Below are 14992 nucleotides of genomic sequence, written 5' to 3'. Positions count from 1 at the left end.
CCCCAGGATTTTTCATCAAAATTAAAAATAGTATCTAGAGAGGGTCCCCTCTCTTTCAGGTGTCAAACTGTCATAACTGGTAGTGACAGGATTGCTGTGACGGCAGTTCTGTCTTTGGATGACGGATGACACCTGACACCTGGCACCAGCCCCGTTGTTCCTGTAGCCCTAAGTATGGGGAGATTTGGGAGTGGGGAAGGGAGTGGGAACCAAGGATTAAAACGACCCCTGTCAGACAGACTGACTTGCTCTGAACACGAAGCTGCCGCCGCCTCTAGGAGACAGGGGACAGGTGGGCCTCCTCGGGAGCCGACGACATGCTCCGTCGCATGTCGGCACGTATCAGTGATCTGTGAGCCGGCTCCCCTTCTCTATACGGCGTTACTTGGCTTCTTTACATAGAGACCACGAGCTGGTCTTTATTAGACTGCTCCTTCGACCTCCAACCTACTGGAAGGCAGACAAAATAGTCCGGAGAGTTCATGATTAATGCGTTTGACCGTCTTTTCTTTTCCTCCTTCCCTGCCTTTCTTTTTGCCTCGCTCTGTCTCTGCCTCTTGTCTCTCTCTCTCTCTCTCTCTCTCTCCTTTTTCTGTTTGTCACATACCTGCATGTCTGTGCCTGTGCAGATTTGCTTTGTTTTGAGAAGTTCAATTATGCAATTGGCTGTCACGCCCTGTCCCCAAAGCCACTTCCATGCTAGGGAATGTTCCATCGGGAAGACAAGGAAGTTCAGTAACTTCATAGTTTGTTTCTCTCCCAGTGGCTTATCTTGCTAACCTCAATGCTTAATGAGGGAATGGGGGCGGGGCGGGGAGGAAGGGTGGGAAAGAGAAAGGGCGGCTGTTCCTCTCGCTCTTCCGCAGCCATCAATCTGTGCACCGGCTCCCAGGAGCCCCTCCCGGGTTCCTTTCCTACCGCACCTCCTTTCCCTCTTCCTGTCCTCTCTCAGTTCCCCCCCCCACATCTCCCGTAGTTGTGGTTGCTACTTTGGGGACGGACGACAGACCTGAATATCTTCCCACATTCTCTCACTCCTCCTCCCCATGTACATTCTTGGCTAGTCCGCAAATGGCTTTCTTTTGTCTTAATTTGTCCTAAAAAATGTGCTGTCTCTCTAGCTCCTTCTGATATTCTGATCCTGTTCGTCTGGATTCTCAGATATTTGATGACAGGTCGGGTCCGAGAGAGAGGTGGCATTCATGGTCCAAAGCAGGGCTCAGTCATGACTCCGGATATGGTTCCCTTTGTGGGGGGGGTCCCATCTCTGTGAGAAAAAAAAAGACCCTTTTCATCGTTAGGTTCCATTTAGCTTCTTTGGTTTCATGAACATACTGGACTCTCTGGGTTCAGAGAATAATTTGGGGCTAGTCAAATGTCCAGATGATTGGAGTTGAAGGCTGAGACACTAGTTTAGAACACAGCTTCTCAGCATGTCCAGTGTTCATCATTCAGCTTAGGAGACAGTCGTCTTCACTGTGACAACAATGTCCTGCGATGTCATCGTGGCATTAGGACTTGTTCTGTCCTTGTCACCATCACTGGGAAAGCCGCGCAGCATCTGGCTGACAGTGTCTCATTTACCTGGGAGACCAAGTCCTCAAGTGTCCCCGTGCACACGTCATCTTTGTCGCTAGCGTCACAGTCTGCCTCTTTCTAACCGCATACAAACAGCCGAGGTGTGTCTCTCCTGCACTGTATCACATGCTGCCTCCAGCTGAAAGTCCCATTCGACACGTATCAGCAGAGCAGTATCCACCCTCCCTGGTGACAAAGCCACATTTTGGGGTTCCCGCAGACGTTTTCTGTGAAACAGCCAGGCAGTAAATCTTTTTGACGTCGCAGGACACAGGGTCCCAAACTTTCAGAACAACTTGTACGATTGAGTAGAAAAGTTTCTTATTGCTCCTCAGAACGGTTTCCCTGTTTATTTCCAATCACGTAAGCCTGGTACGGGCCCATCCTGCCCCTCAGCCTGAGCAGAAAACCTGCGTAGGGCAGCGTTCTACCTTCGCTAGCAGGAAGGAACAAGCAAGGATGCTTGTTATTATTGGCACACATGATTTAACACTTGAACTAGGACCAAGAACAGGGCAGACAGGAAGAACTTGGGATAAAGAAGCGCATTCATTCCACATAATGTGAAACGGTAATAAAAGATCTACGAAAGTTTACAGCAGCCACAAATGCTGGATTGTCAAAGTGCTGAAGGACACTCACACTCTTCCTGTCTAATATTTAAACAAAGAACGTGGTGAAGCCAGAAGAATGAGGTGCCGGGTAGAAAGCAGAAGTGGGAAAACTCATGACCATTTTCAGGTTTTTTGCAGAATGGAGAAAGGAACCGTCTACATTGTATTCAGCTCTGGCCTCTTATGGGCATAATGGTATTTGGTGGAAGGAGAGAGTGAGCTCATGCTACCCTGGAGCTTAGGACTTAGAAATCAGTTTCCCTCATCGATAAAGATGAGCAATATTCCACTAGTTAGAACTGTGGGAGAATATCAACAAGAGGTAGACAGAGTAGTCCAGAAAAAAAGATTCAGAGTAACCTCCTTCAATTAGATATGGAGTATCCTACAAACGAGCGACCCTCCAGTCCAGCCCTTAAAACTTCCCAGCAACCTTTGCTATCATCAGCTTAACGGGGGTCAGCTAATTACAACGGATGGACCACATCCAGTTTGACACTTCTTTTGTCAATAAAGTTTTATTGAGACCCCACCATGCCCATTCCTCTAAGTAGTGGCTGCTTTATCACTACAGTGAATCGTTGCAACCAACAGCGACGTCTTCTATCCTTTACGTTTCCGGTTCAGGTTTGATATGGAACATGGTATTTATTCCACAGCTCATGTGAAAAGAGCTCATCTTGAGTCCAGTCTCAGCTGATCAGGATTTGTTCTACGACATCTGCTCTATAACGTATGTGATATAATAAACAGGAAAAGGCTATAACTTTCTGAGTGGGATGGATGAATGTGTCTATTTGGTACAAGTTGTCCCAAAAGTTTGGTGGTCCCATCTGTCTGACCGTTTCCCTATTCAGTTTTCAGGTTGACTTAGCTCCCGCCTTGAGTCCACTGTAGTATTTTCCCTCACTGAGCGTTGGTGTGCTGGAGATACCCGCATAAGCAGGAGGCTCGTCTGCTTTGTTTCTGGCTCACTCACGCAGGTATACCTAGGAGAGGCTTAAAGGGAGTGGAAAGGAGACTGCAGCATTTAAAGCCTTAACTTTCTGGCTGGAGCAAGTGAGCCATTGCTGGTTTCCTCCAAGAGCATAAGGAAGTAACGCGCAGGGCTTGGTAACGAGCACACGGTGTCAGACCAGTTTAATTTGCTCCTGTGACAGAGTGACAGTCCATGATGGTGAAGAAAATAGGGATAGATATTATCTGTGTGGACTCTAGAAAGGTGTTGGGTTCCATCCAATGTGACATTCTTCTTGATAAACTAGGACGGCCTGGTCCAGACTCTGATGCAGCTGGGTGACAACCCCGCCTGGGAGAAAGGCTGCCCTCGGAGTGGGGATTGCGTGTCCCTTCCAGGCTGTGCCAGAGCCTGGCGCAGTGTCCCCACCTTGAATTGCGTTTGGCAGTGCTTCGTACTTGATAGGTTGTGCTCAGAAATATTTCTGAAAACCACATATGTCAAAGTGGGGAGAAGAGTAAGTCGTTAAATGCCGTGGGACCAGACCCAAGAAAAAGAGAGACTGACTTGAAATCACATGTAGGGTACGAAGACCTGGGCACCAGCAGGAAGCTGAAGGAAGGCAGGTGAGGAGGACGCTGCTGTCACGGTTTCATGGAACATGAAAATTAGACTCACAGAATTTTAGAGCCAAAAGGACTTTGGTGTCCCTTTGCCCGTCTTCCTCATTTTGCAGAAGGTTCCCGCCGGGGGAGGAAGTGGCCACACAGCTAGTCGATGGCAGGGCCTGCACGAGAACTCCTCGTTCAGCATTCTTTTTACAATAAACTGTCCCATCGGCTTTTTAGAAATAACTTTCTTGAGGCATATTTTACATGTGATATCGTTTACCCCCTTTAAGCACACCAAGCAATGATCAATTTTAGTAAATTTACCAAGCCGTGCGACCATCACCATCAATTGGCTTTGCAATGTTGTCATCACCCCAGTATGATTCTTTGTGCCTTCAACCTCTAATTCCTGCCACCCACCCACACCCTCCGTCCTAGGCAACCACCGTAAAGTTGTCCCCCTGTGTTATTCTAGAGCCACTGTCCGAGAGAGACCTTCTATCTCTGTAGACTCGCCTTTTCTAGACGTTCCACATAAATGCAGTCGTACAGTTTATGGTCTCTCGTGTCTGACTTCTTTCACCTGACGTCATGTTTTTGAGGTCCATCCATGTCAGCGTCCCGTGTAAAGGATGTCACTCGTTCCTTTTCAGTGCCGAGTCGTCCTCCACCGTGTCACATTTTGTTGGTCCCCTCGCCCATCGGCAGACATTGAGGTTGCTTCCACTCGGGTGATTCTGAATAACGTTGCTAGTGGCACTCCATGTGTTACTGTGTGCTTTTGAAGTTCAGTGACTCTTGCCCCTGAAATTGAGGATCAATCTTCTGTCTGATGTGGCCCGTTCCCCTACCTTTTGTCTCCAGATTTGGACAAGAGAGGTCCCCAGTGACCGAAGTAGCTGTTCCTGTCCTAATAAAGAGCCCTTGGCAGTTAAAGGGTCCAGAGGAGAAAGGGCTTGTTGATCTAATAACAATCTTTTGTTCTGTGATGGCTTATGGGAAACTGTTAGCCAAATGCCCTCCATCTTCACAGAAAATAAATGAGAGGAAGTGGATTTAAAGTGAAAAACACTTCAGCTGAGTGTAAAGGGACATGTTTTATACGGCAGTGGGTGACAGTTAATTTCTAATACCCTAAAAAAAAAAGCCCACGTAATTTCCTCTGAGAGAAGCTAATATGACTGAGTTTAAATCTGTCAGAGGCCAGATGGTCCCCTGTGATCCCCTAAAAGGAAGAGGCTCCTTTTGTGACGCTGCTTCTTTGTGACTAAGGAAGACACTTGGCCTTTGGTGTCCCCAGAGGCCAGTTATTGGGGTCGTTTTGCCATAAAACCAGTCATAGGGAAATTTAAACAAACCCCTGGGTGTGGTAGAAGGAGACAGCGCTCTCATGTCCCAAACAGAGCTGTGTCCCTTCACTACCCTTCTCCCCCTAATACCAGAATAGTCATCATTCAAGTCTAGGATTGTACAGTTCATGAAGTCACTTCATAGCTAGTCTTGTTTTGTTTTGTTTTGACATCACATTTGAGCTGTCCGTGGTTCTCCCAGTGACCTATGAGATGGGCTGTTACCCCTCTCCAGTCCAGTGCCACGCTGTTCTGTCCCTTCATAGTCCTTGTCTGCTTGGAGAACTCGGCATCAGTCTGTCGTGAGGCCTCCCCGTGGTCTGTCCTGTAGGTACACGCTGCCCTCGCCTTTGCCGCCGCAGAATGCTTGGCCCGCCTCGTGGGTGCTCGTGGTGGTTTGAAAATACAGTGGGATGTGTTAGCAGCCGTACGGCCTTCAAGGAGTAGCTTCTCTCCGTCTTTCTTTGCTTATCTCAAGTCCTGTTGTATCCGTCCTTCAGAGGAACTGTGTGACGCCTAGAAGCCAAAGAATATGATATACAACTGGAATGGTTCGGTATGAACCGTAGAGATGTGAACAGACTGCAGACCGCAGTTACACGTGTCCTGTGGGAGCATGTGACCCTTCGGCGCAGCGCTCCTGATGTCCCCAGCGCTGCAGCCCAGCCACTGAGCCCAGGCGCTGATGCGTGATGAAGGAGACTGAATCATTACCAAAGAGGCAGGGTAAATACTGCACCTGGATCTGACATTGAGGCCCCACATGCTAAGTGACCAAACGGTTTAGTTACTATGTCCCGACCACCTTGCCCTGAGCTCACCAAAGGAACTTCCAGAGGCCTCTGAGGGTCGCACCCTGGCTACTTGGTCTCAAAAGTAGGGTTTCTCATAGTGTTACCTTGGTCTGCCTGGCCTAGACTGACTTCTGGATGTACTTACTAAAACTATAAAATCAAATCTCACAGATGTAATTTTGAAGGGGAAAAAAATCCAGACACGAGAAGAAATGAAAAAGAAGACCTTGTCTTTCACAGAAAAGAGGACCACTTTCACAGAAATGAAAAGTATTGCAAGAGAGTACTATGAGCAATGATATGCCAACAAATTGGATAACCTAGATGAAATGGACAAATTTCTAGGAACACACAATATACCAAGACTGAATCACGAAGAAAAAGACCATCTGAACAGGCCTACAACTAGAAAGAAATGAATCCATTTTAAAAACACACACACAAAAACCCTGACTGATGTAGCTCAGTTGGTTGGGTATCATCCCACAAAGCAAAAGGTCGCCAGTTCAATTCCCAGTCAGGGCACATGCAAGAGGCAACTGATTGATGTTTCTCTCACACATAGGTTTTTCTCTCCCTCTTTGTCTCCCTCCCTTTCCATTTCTCTAAAAATAAATTATTAAAATCTTAAAAACAAAACAAAACCTTCCAACAATGAAAAGCCCAGGACCAGGTACTTTCCCTGGTGAATTATCTCAAATATGTAAAGAAAAATTAACAACAGTCCTCGCGCTATTCCCAAAAATTGAAGAGGAGGAAATACTTCATAACTCATCCTATGAGGACAACATTATCCTGATACCAAAGACAGAAAATGATAGCCACATGGAAAGGAAACTGTAGACCAATATCTCTTATGCATATTGGTGCAAAAATCCTGAACAAAATACTAGTGAACAGAATTCAGTAAGAGGATTTTATATCATGACAAAGTGGGATTGATTCCTGGAATGCAAAGATGGTTCAACATATGAAAATCAGTCAATGTAATAAATATACCACGTTAACAGAATGAAGAGGAAAAAACATCATCTCAATTGATGAAGAAAAAGCATTTGGCAAAATTTAACACCCTTTCGGATAAAAACACTCAACAAACTACGAACAGAAGGAAAGTACCACAACATAAGAAAGATCACACACGAAGAGCCCACAGCCAACAGCATACTCAACGATAAAAGACTGAAACCTTTTGTCTAAGATCACTAATTTTATTCATCATAGTACTAGGAGTGCTTGCCAGAACAAGTATGCATGAAAATAAATAAAAGGCATGTAAGGTAGAAAGGATGAAGTAAAATTAACTCTGCTCATAGATGGCATGATCTTACATGTTAAAAAAAATCCTGCAGATCACACACACATACACACACACAAACTGTTCAAACTAATAAACTAATTCAGCAAAGCTGCAGGTTACAAAATCAACACAAAACTTAGTTGTGTTTCTATGCCCTGACAAGAAACAATCAGAAAAGAATATTAAGAAAACAACTGTATATATAATAGCATTAAAAAGAACAAATACTTAGGAATAAACTAAGGAATTGAAAGACTTGTACACTGATAACTATAAAGCATTGCTGAAAGAGATTGTAGACACAAACAAATGGAAATTAATCCTGTGTTCATGGATTGGTAGACAGTACTGTCAAGGTGTAAGCACTCCCCAAATGATCTATGAGTTCAATGCTATTCCTATAAAAATGCCCCCATTTTTTTCCTAGAAGTAGAAAAATCCATCCTAAAATTCATGTGGAAGTTCAAGAGACCCTGAATAGCCAAAACAATATCGTGCAAGAAAAAAAAGTTGGGAGTCTGACACTTCCTGATTTCAAAACTTACTACAAAGCTACAGTAATCAAAACAGTGTAGCACGGCACAGATGCAGCCATATAAGCCAATGGAATAGAACAGAAATACACTCAATGATTTCAGACAAGGGTGCCAAGACCACTCAATGAGTAAAGAATAGTTGTTGTTGTTTTTTTCAATAAATGCTGCTGGGAGAACTGGATAACCACATGTAAAAGAATGACATGGACCCTTGCCTTATGCTATATAAAAATTTACTAAAACTGGCCCTGGCTGGAGTGGCTCAGTGGCTTGAGCACCAGCCTATGAACCAAAGGGTTGCCAGTTCAATTCCCAGTCAGGGCACATGCCTGGGTTGCAGGCCAGGTCCCCACTAGGGGGCACGTGAGAGACAACCACACACTGATATTTCCCTCCCTCCTTTCCCTCTCTCTAAAAGTAAATAAATAGAATCTTTTAAAAGTTTACTAAAAATGGATCAAAGACCTAAACAAAAGGGCTAAAACTATTATTAAAAAGAGCTAAAACTGTTGTTTTGTCTTTGACAAAAACATAGGGGAAAAGCTTTGTGACATTAGATTTCTCAGATATGACACCAAAAAGCACAAGCAACAATATAAAAATTAGATAAATTAGACTATATCCAAATAAAAATTTTTGTATATTAAAAGATACTATCAACATATTGGAAAGGCAACCTATGGAATTAAATATTTATAAATAATATACCTGATGAGGGGTTAATATCCAGAATATACAAAGACCTGCAACTTAACAATGATTTTTTAAAAACCCAATTAAAAAATAGCAAAGAACTTAAATAGACATTTCTCCAAAGAAGAAATGCAAATGACCAACCAGTGTATGAAAATGTTCTCAATATCAGTAATCATTAGGGAAATTCAAAGTACTTCACATCCAATTAGAATGGCTGTGTTAAAGAAAAAGAACAACAGAAAAATAACAAGGGTTGCCAAGGGTGTGGGGAAATTGGAACTCATGGGCACTGTTGGTGGGAATGTAAAATAGTATGACCACTATGGAAAAAAGTGTAATGGCTCATCAAAAAATTACTAGAATTACCATATGATCTAGCAGTTCTATAGTACTTCTAGGTATATATCCAAAAGAAAGCAGGAACTTAAAGAAATATTTGTACATCCATGCTCATAACAGCATTATTCACAATAGTCAGAAAGTGGAAGCAACCCAAGCATCCACCAGTGGATGAGTGCATAAACCAAACGTGTTACGTACAAGAAATCTAATGTTATTTAGCTTTGAAGAGGAAATAAATGCGGATGCATGCTACGACATGGATGGAACTTGAAGACATTACACTAAGCGACACAAGCTAGTCACAAAAGGACAAACTGTGGCTCCACTTGCAGGACGTACCTAGAGGTGGAGTGGAGTGGGGTCGCCTGGGCCTGCGGGCAGGAGGAATGGGGGCTACCGTTTAGTGGGTAGAATTTTAGTTTCACAGGGTGAAACATTTCCTGGGGATGGACGGTGGTGATGGTTACACGACAATGTGAGTGTCCTGAATGCCCCTGAACTGTGCACTTAAAAATGGCTCGAACGGTACCTTCTCTGTCGTGTAGTTTGTTACAATTTTTTAATGAAAACAAACTTTAAAGACCTCAGCAAGGCTATATACTGCATGACTCCATTGATTTAAAGTGCAAAAACGAACCAGTGGTGTTAGATGCCAGGAGAGTGGGGACTCTTGAGAGAAGAGAGTTAGTAACTTTAGGAAAGAGGCATGAAGAGGCTTCTGGGGTGCAAATGATATTCTGTTTCTTGACATGGGTGTGTGCGGTCTGTGTGGAACTGTTGGAGCTAGACCTCTGTGGTTTGTGATTACATCTTTCTATATAAATGTCACAACCAGAGAATAGTCCACTAATGGAGTTCAGAAACCCCATAGCAGACTACAGAATCAGAACCTCTGCATTTAAAAAAAAAACCCTCTCCCAAGTTTTTCTTTTAAGAAAAAGACTTTATTTATTGCTTTTTAGAGAGCGGGAAAGGGAGGAGAAAGGGAGGGAGAGAAACATCGATGGTTGCCTCTTGCATGTGCCCCCACTGGGGACCTGGCCCCCAACCCAAGCCCGTGCCCTGACAGGGAATCAAACCAGTGACCTTTTGGGAGCCAGACCAATCAGGGCCCGATTTTTCTTAAGAACACTGGATTTTGGAAATCTTTGCTAAAAGAAGGGGAGTAGGTAAATAGGCTCCCATAGCCCAAGAATTCTTCAACTCTACGCTTACAAAAGAACTTCTCACTTTCCTTGAAACATGTACCTCCTGTTAGGAAACCGCCTGTCAGCCTCCAGGTGCCGAGAAAGAGTTCTAAGACCTGTGGCATACAGAAACATGTAGTTAACATGTTCATTTACAAACGTTATTGCTTCTCATTTGTCCTACGTACTCTAACTTATGAATCGTTATTAGATATATTAGGAATACATATTGGAAGAGCTTGATATTTTACTGAGCCCCGCCCTTCTAAATGGCAGGTGTTAGGACCTCATGGAATTCAGGCAGCTTCACTCGGAGGTAAGGCACCACACCCACGCCCCGAGGGGCGTGGCACAGTGGAAGCAGGTACAGAAAAGCCAGTTCTTCCACATGCGAGCTCCGCAGACTCCATTTCAGCTCTCTTCATCTGTTTCCAAGACTCGGGAAGCTTGTTAAGCTGAAAACATGTTTCTCGCAAAGGCTTTTTTGGAAGGAGCAGATCGAGGCCTCGGGGAAGCCCTCGGAGGTCTTCTTGGAGGAGGAGGTGGCCAGCGAGGAGGAGGAGGAAATATTGGAGGGCTAGTTGGAGGAATTGTGAATCTGATCAGCGAGGCTACAGCGGCCAAGTATACCCCAGAACCGCCTCCGACCCAGCAGCATTTCGCCAACGTGGAGGCCCAGGAAAGTGAGGAGGTCAGGCGGTTTCGGCACCAGTTTGCACAGCTGGCGGGACCGGACATGGAGGTGGGTGCCACCGACCTCATGAACATTCTCAACAAAATCCTTTCCAAGCACAAGGACCTGAAGACCGACGGCTTCAGCCTGGACACCTGCCGGAGCATTGTGTCCGTCATGGACAACGACACGAACGGGAAGCTGGGCTTTGAGGAGTTCAAGTACCTGTGGAACAACCTGAAGAAGTGGCAGTGTGTGTACAAGCAGCACGACCAGGACCACGCCGGGTCTCTGAGAAGTTCCCAGCTGCGCGGGGCCCTGCAGGCGGCCGGCTTCCAGCTGCACGAACAGCTGTACCCAGTGGTCCTCCGCCAGTACACCGACGAGGATGGGAGCATGGATTTTAACAACTTCATCAGCTGCCTGGTCCGCCTGGACGCCATGTTCCGTGCCTTCAGATCCCTGGACAGAGACGCGGATGGGCTGATTCAGGTGTCCATCCAAGAGTGGCTGCAGCTGACCATGTATTCCTGAGCGGGCCACGAGAAAGCCAGCCCCGCCCCCGAGGCCAGGATGGCCGACAGCCACGCCTCGCTGCCCAAATTGCCGCTGATACCCCGGCTTCCACAGCTGTCGACTCCTGGCCCCCTCTTCACACATCCCCACCGATGTCTGGACGTGTGCCCGGTTTTTACTGCTTAATTAAAACAGATTTTCCATGAGAAATGTTGTGGGTGCTGTGTGTAGCCACTGTTTGAGATGCTGGGTTGCTATGGACTTCTAGGTGTGATGAGGGTGCAGGGTGGAGCCGTAAGAGACTGGGTTTGAATAGGTTATTGCTCAGTTAGTGGGTGGATACCAAGAAGCAGGGTATTTGTTGTTAAGAGTAAAATTTTGAGGGGAAAAGTTGGAATAAACCAAGAAAGCATGCAGGAGATGCGCTTTTTTTTTCCTTTAGCAAGGTGAGGAGGCAAATTTAAAACCTGTTTTTCCTCCTAATTTCACAGCTGATATTTCCATTATGCAAAAGAAAAATGAAAAATGCTTTCCCAGAATCCCATTTAACTGAAGAGAAACAAGGAACAGGAATGTGGATGAAGCTGTTCTATAAAAGAGTAGCATTTTTTTTTTTAATGGTGGAACAGGTATCTAAAATTCTAGAGTTCTTTAGGTGTAGAAAGAGCGTGTGGCGATTTTGTTTTGTTTCCCTGTTTGTAAAGAAGGTCAAGGGCATTGGGGAATGTCTGGCTGTTGTGAGGATCCAGACGATCGCTCTGGCACGCGTTTCGTACACACAGACAGGCAGGCCCAGCCTTCAGCCAGCCCTTGTCATGTCATGTCTTGCCTTGGAACAAGGGTTGTTTTTTTAATTGTTTATGCTGTGTCAGTTGTCCCCACCCTCCCCCACCCCATCCACCTCCCGCCAGCCCCCCTCCCTTCAGGCATCCCCCATGCTGTTGTGTGTGTCCATGGGTCATTTGTATATATTCTTTGGCTAATCACCCTTCACCTTCTTTCAACCATTCTCCCCCTCCCCTACCCCACCCCCGCCGACGGCTGTGGGTCTGTTCCATGTATCCACGCCTCTGTTTCTATTTTGTTCATTAGTTTACTTTGGAACAAGGAATATTTTGGTGGTTGTTGTTCCTCTCTGAAAACTAGGCAGGGGGAAAAGTAAACAATGGAAGGAAAAAAAAAAAAAGAACTTCCACAAATCCTCATCAGTTCTGCGGCATACAAAGCAACATAGAGAAATAGATGCCAGCATCTCTGGCTCTGTATTGCAGTGTTCTCCACCCTGGCTGTCCTTCAGACTCACTGGTGGGGGCCCTTGAGGGATACTGATGCCCGAGTCCCACTCCAAACAGGTAACTCGGAATCTTTAGGGGTGGGGCCCAGCGTCTTTTCAAAGCTTCCCAGTGGGTCTAATGAGCAGCCCAGGGTGCCAGCCATGGCTCTAAAGTAAGGCTGTCTCACCGCGTTTTCCAAATGTCTTCCCCGAAACAGGCCCAGGCGGAGAGTCAGTATTGCCAGCATCCAGAGAAGGGAAATGGGCCCGCCGAGAAACCGATACCCCAGGCTGGGGGAGTCGTGCTTTTCTTGGGTGTGTGGCCCTCGGTTTGGCCTTATCATTTTGACTCAGGCGGTGATGGCAAGAGTAATCCAGCATCCAATCTGGTGCACAGAGAGGCCGCGTCTGTGGCTGCTCAGCTCACCTGCCCACAGCAAACTGGTCCCCCCTCCCGCTTGCCTGGTTTCCGGTCCGCTCCCCCTCTCTCCCAGGCTGCTTCGGTGGCTCCTCCTGAGTTGGAAGATAAATTCTTCCTTTCTCTTTTGACTCACGTAGAGGAGAGTCGTCACTGTGGAAATGATGTGGCTGGTTTGTGAATGGGCTTCCACTGCCAGTGGGAAATCCCCAGTGAAATTGGAAGAAGGTGGAATTGGCCCCTGTGGTCACCGTTGTCTCCATCACATAATATTTATGAAACCACGTGCATATAACTCTGCACCGAGCCGAGCACACGGGCCGCTCCACTTTGCCCATGGGGTTTGTGACTCAAGCTCGGCCTGGCCTGCTGCTCAGAGCAGGCGTGGTGGGATGGGCAGGAGGCTGCTACCAGCCACCACCCATTACCTTCAGGGCTGCATCGTAGCGTACGCCCACTGATGCGCTCGGCAAAGGTGTGGGAATGCAGCCTGGAACGGGGGAAGCTGCCGAGGTGCCTTTCAAGGTCTCAGAATATCGAGGTATAAGTTAACCTTTCCACGTGACGGTTTCGGAAAGGGCAGAGAAGCCACGCTTCCTCCTTCGCCTCATTGTCAATATTTTATAAACATCAAGGTGATTACGTCACACTGCGGGCGGTAGGAAGTATCTGTCTCATTCCTCAAGTGAAGGGACCCCCGACTCTCGTGATGGCTCCTCTGTACACACGTGCAAAGCATCCCAAAGTTCCCCGCGGTCTCCTCTCTGTTCTCTTTGGAGAACAGAAGGTTTTGCGTATTTATATAAACACATTCGCTACCAATTAATGTTGGATAACACTTGGGCAAATAACCTCAGTCTCTAGAGTGGATGCTAGAACATTTGGTCCAAACTCTGGATTTTTCCAAGTAACCAAGTCTTTGGTGTAGAGTGAGTAATTAAATGTCTCAGTTTTCACCCAACCGTTGGTGTTTAAAGGCACAGTTTAAGCCCGGGCGAATGCACCCTCCCTCTCCCTGACTCTGGATGCCTCTGATCTGGACCCGGAGCAAACAGGAGGCAACCAATCAGGGCTTCCCTCTCATATCGTGTTTCCATGTCTCCCTTCCTCTCTCTACTCTCCCTAGCTTTCTTAAAAAAAAAAAAGAAGAAAGAAAGAAAAGAAAAAGCAATAAAAAATTAAATATTTGGGGGGTAATAGTTCCTATATTTTACAAGTTAATTTATATAGCAACCTCAGTCAGAAACCTTATCAAGTAGTATGGCATAACTGATCCATAGGGCGGCCTCAGAAATATTTTTGGATGCACCTATTGATCTTGAAAGGCTCTAAGAAGGACTTACTTCAAATGCTTACTTGTAATGCTAAGTGGATAAAACAACTTAATTCCTGGAGAATGGGTAATACAGTTACCTACCTGGGTAGAAATGTACTCTTAAGGAATATTCGGAATAGTCTGAATACCTCTTCCCTGGCTCTTCTGGAGAACTGAGAGTTTAATGTATTTGAATAGCAATACCCCTCTGGGCCTCTAGAGCATCGTCAAAGACTCAGCCTCTTCCTCTCGCTGCGCAGTCATGGTCCAATCTGACTTGGGTGAGGCTCACACTCTCACTGATGCCAAGCATCTGCTCATCTCTGGAGCCCTGCCCCAGCGTGCTTGCTGCTACCAGTTCTCTGCTTATCTGGGAACTCATCACTTGCCCGACGGTGCTGCCCAAATGCTTCTGACACCTGGGATTGTAGTCATAATGCTGTTGTTGGTTCTCTGGCTGCCTCCCTCCTCCTCCTTGTTGCCATCCTTTCCCTCCATCTCCCCTTCTCTTTTCTTTGTCCCCCGCCCCTTTCCTTCTTTCTAGTTCTCGCTCTTATCTCTTCCTTCTGTCCCTCCCACTTCCTCTGCCTTGTCCCTCTCCCCCTTTCTCCTCCCTTCCTTCTGGCCACTCCCTCCCCTCACAGTTCCTGTCTAGTTGAGTGGTTCACATGCAACAAAAGGGGCGCTCAGTCAGCCAGGGCTGGAATGGCCAATGCCTTCTCTTGCGTGAATGATGGAATGCCTCCTGGCTGTACAGGTCCTGGTGTCATCCTGGTTAGGCTTAGCTTCTGAAGGCTGAGACACACCGGATCTTCTGGAGCCTGGGGTCAAT

At 46.3% G+C, this 14992-nt stretch overlaps 2 protein-coding genes across 3 annotated transcripts in view; both read left to right on the top strand.

Annotated features, from left to right (window-relative positions):
* The window catches only part of LPCAT2 (lysophosphatidylcholine acyltransferase 2), a 56982-nt gene that overhangs the window by 32615 nt on the left and 9375 nt on the right, over window positions 1–14992 (top strand). The window contains exon 12 of one of the 2 annotated variants that reach the window (XM_037066295.1): window positions 10242–10442. The exons of the other annotated variant lie outside the window; for it this stretch is intronic. Coding sequence (XP_036922190.1) covers window positions 10242–10424 — 183 coding nt within the window. The 3' untranslated portion in view covers window positions 10425–10442. Of the gene's footprint in view, window positions 1–10241; window positions 10443–14992 lie in introns of those variants that run through there. 2 annotated transcript variants of the gene reach the window in all.
* On the top strand, window positions 10406–11347 carry CAPNS2 (calpain small subunit 2). Its single transcript, XM_037066296.1, has one exon. The coding sequence runs from the start codon at window positions 10429–10431 to the stop codon at window positions 11170–11172; it is 744 nt and encodes a 247-aa protein (XP_036922191.1). The 5' UTR covers window positions 10406–10428; the 3' UTR covers window positions 11173–11347.

Source organism: Sturnira hondurensis, unplaced genomic scaffold, assembly GCF_014824575.4.
Source record: "Sturnira hondurensis isolate 20B ecotype Veracruz unplaced genomic scaffold, ASM1482457v3 Scaffold0016617, whole genome shotgun sequence".
Lineage (NCBI taxonomy): Eukaryota > Metazoa > Chordata > Mammalia > Chiroptera > Phyllostomidae > Sturnira > Sturnira hondurensis.
This window is presented reverse-complemented; position numbering and strand designations above follow the sequence as displayed.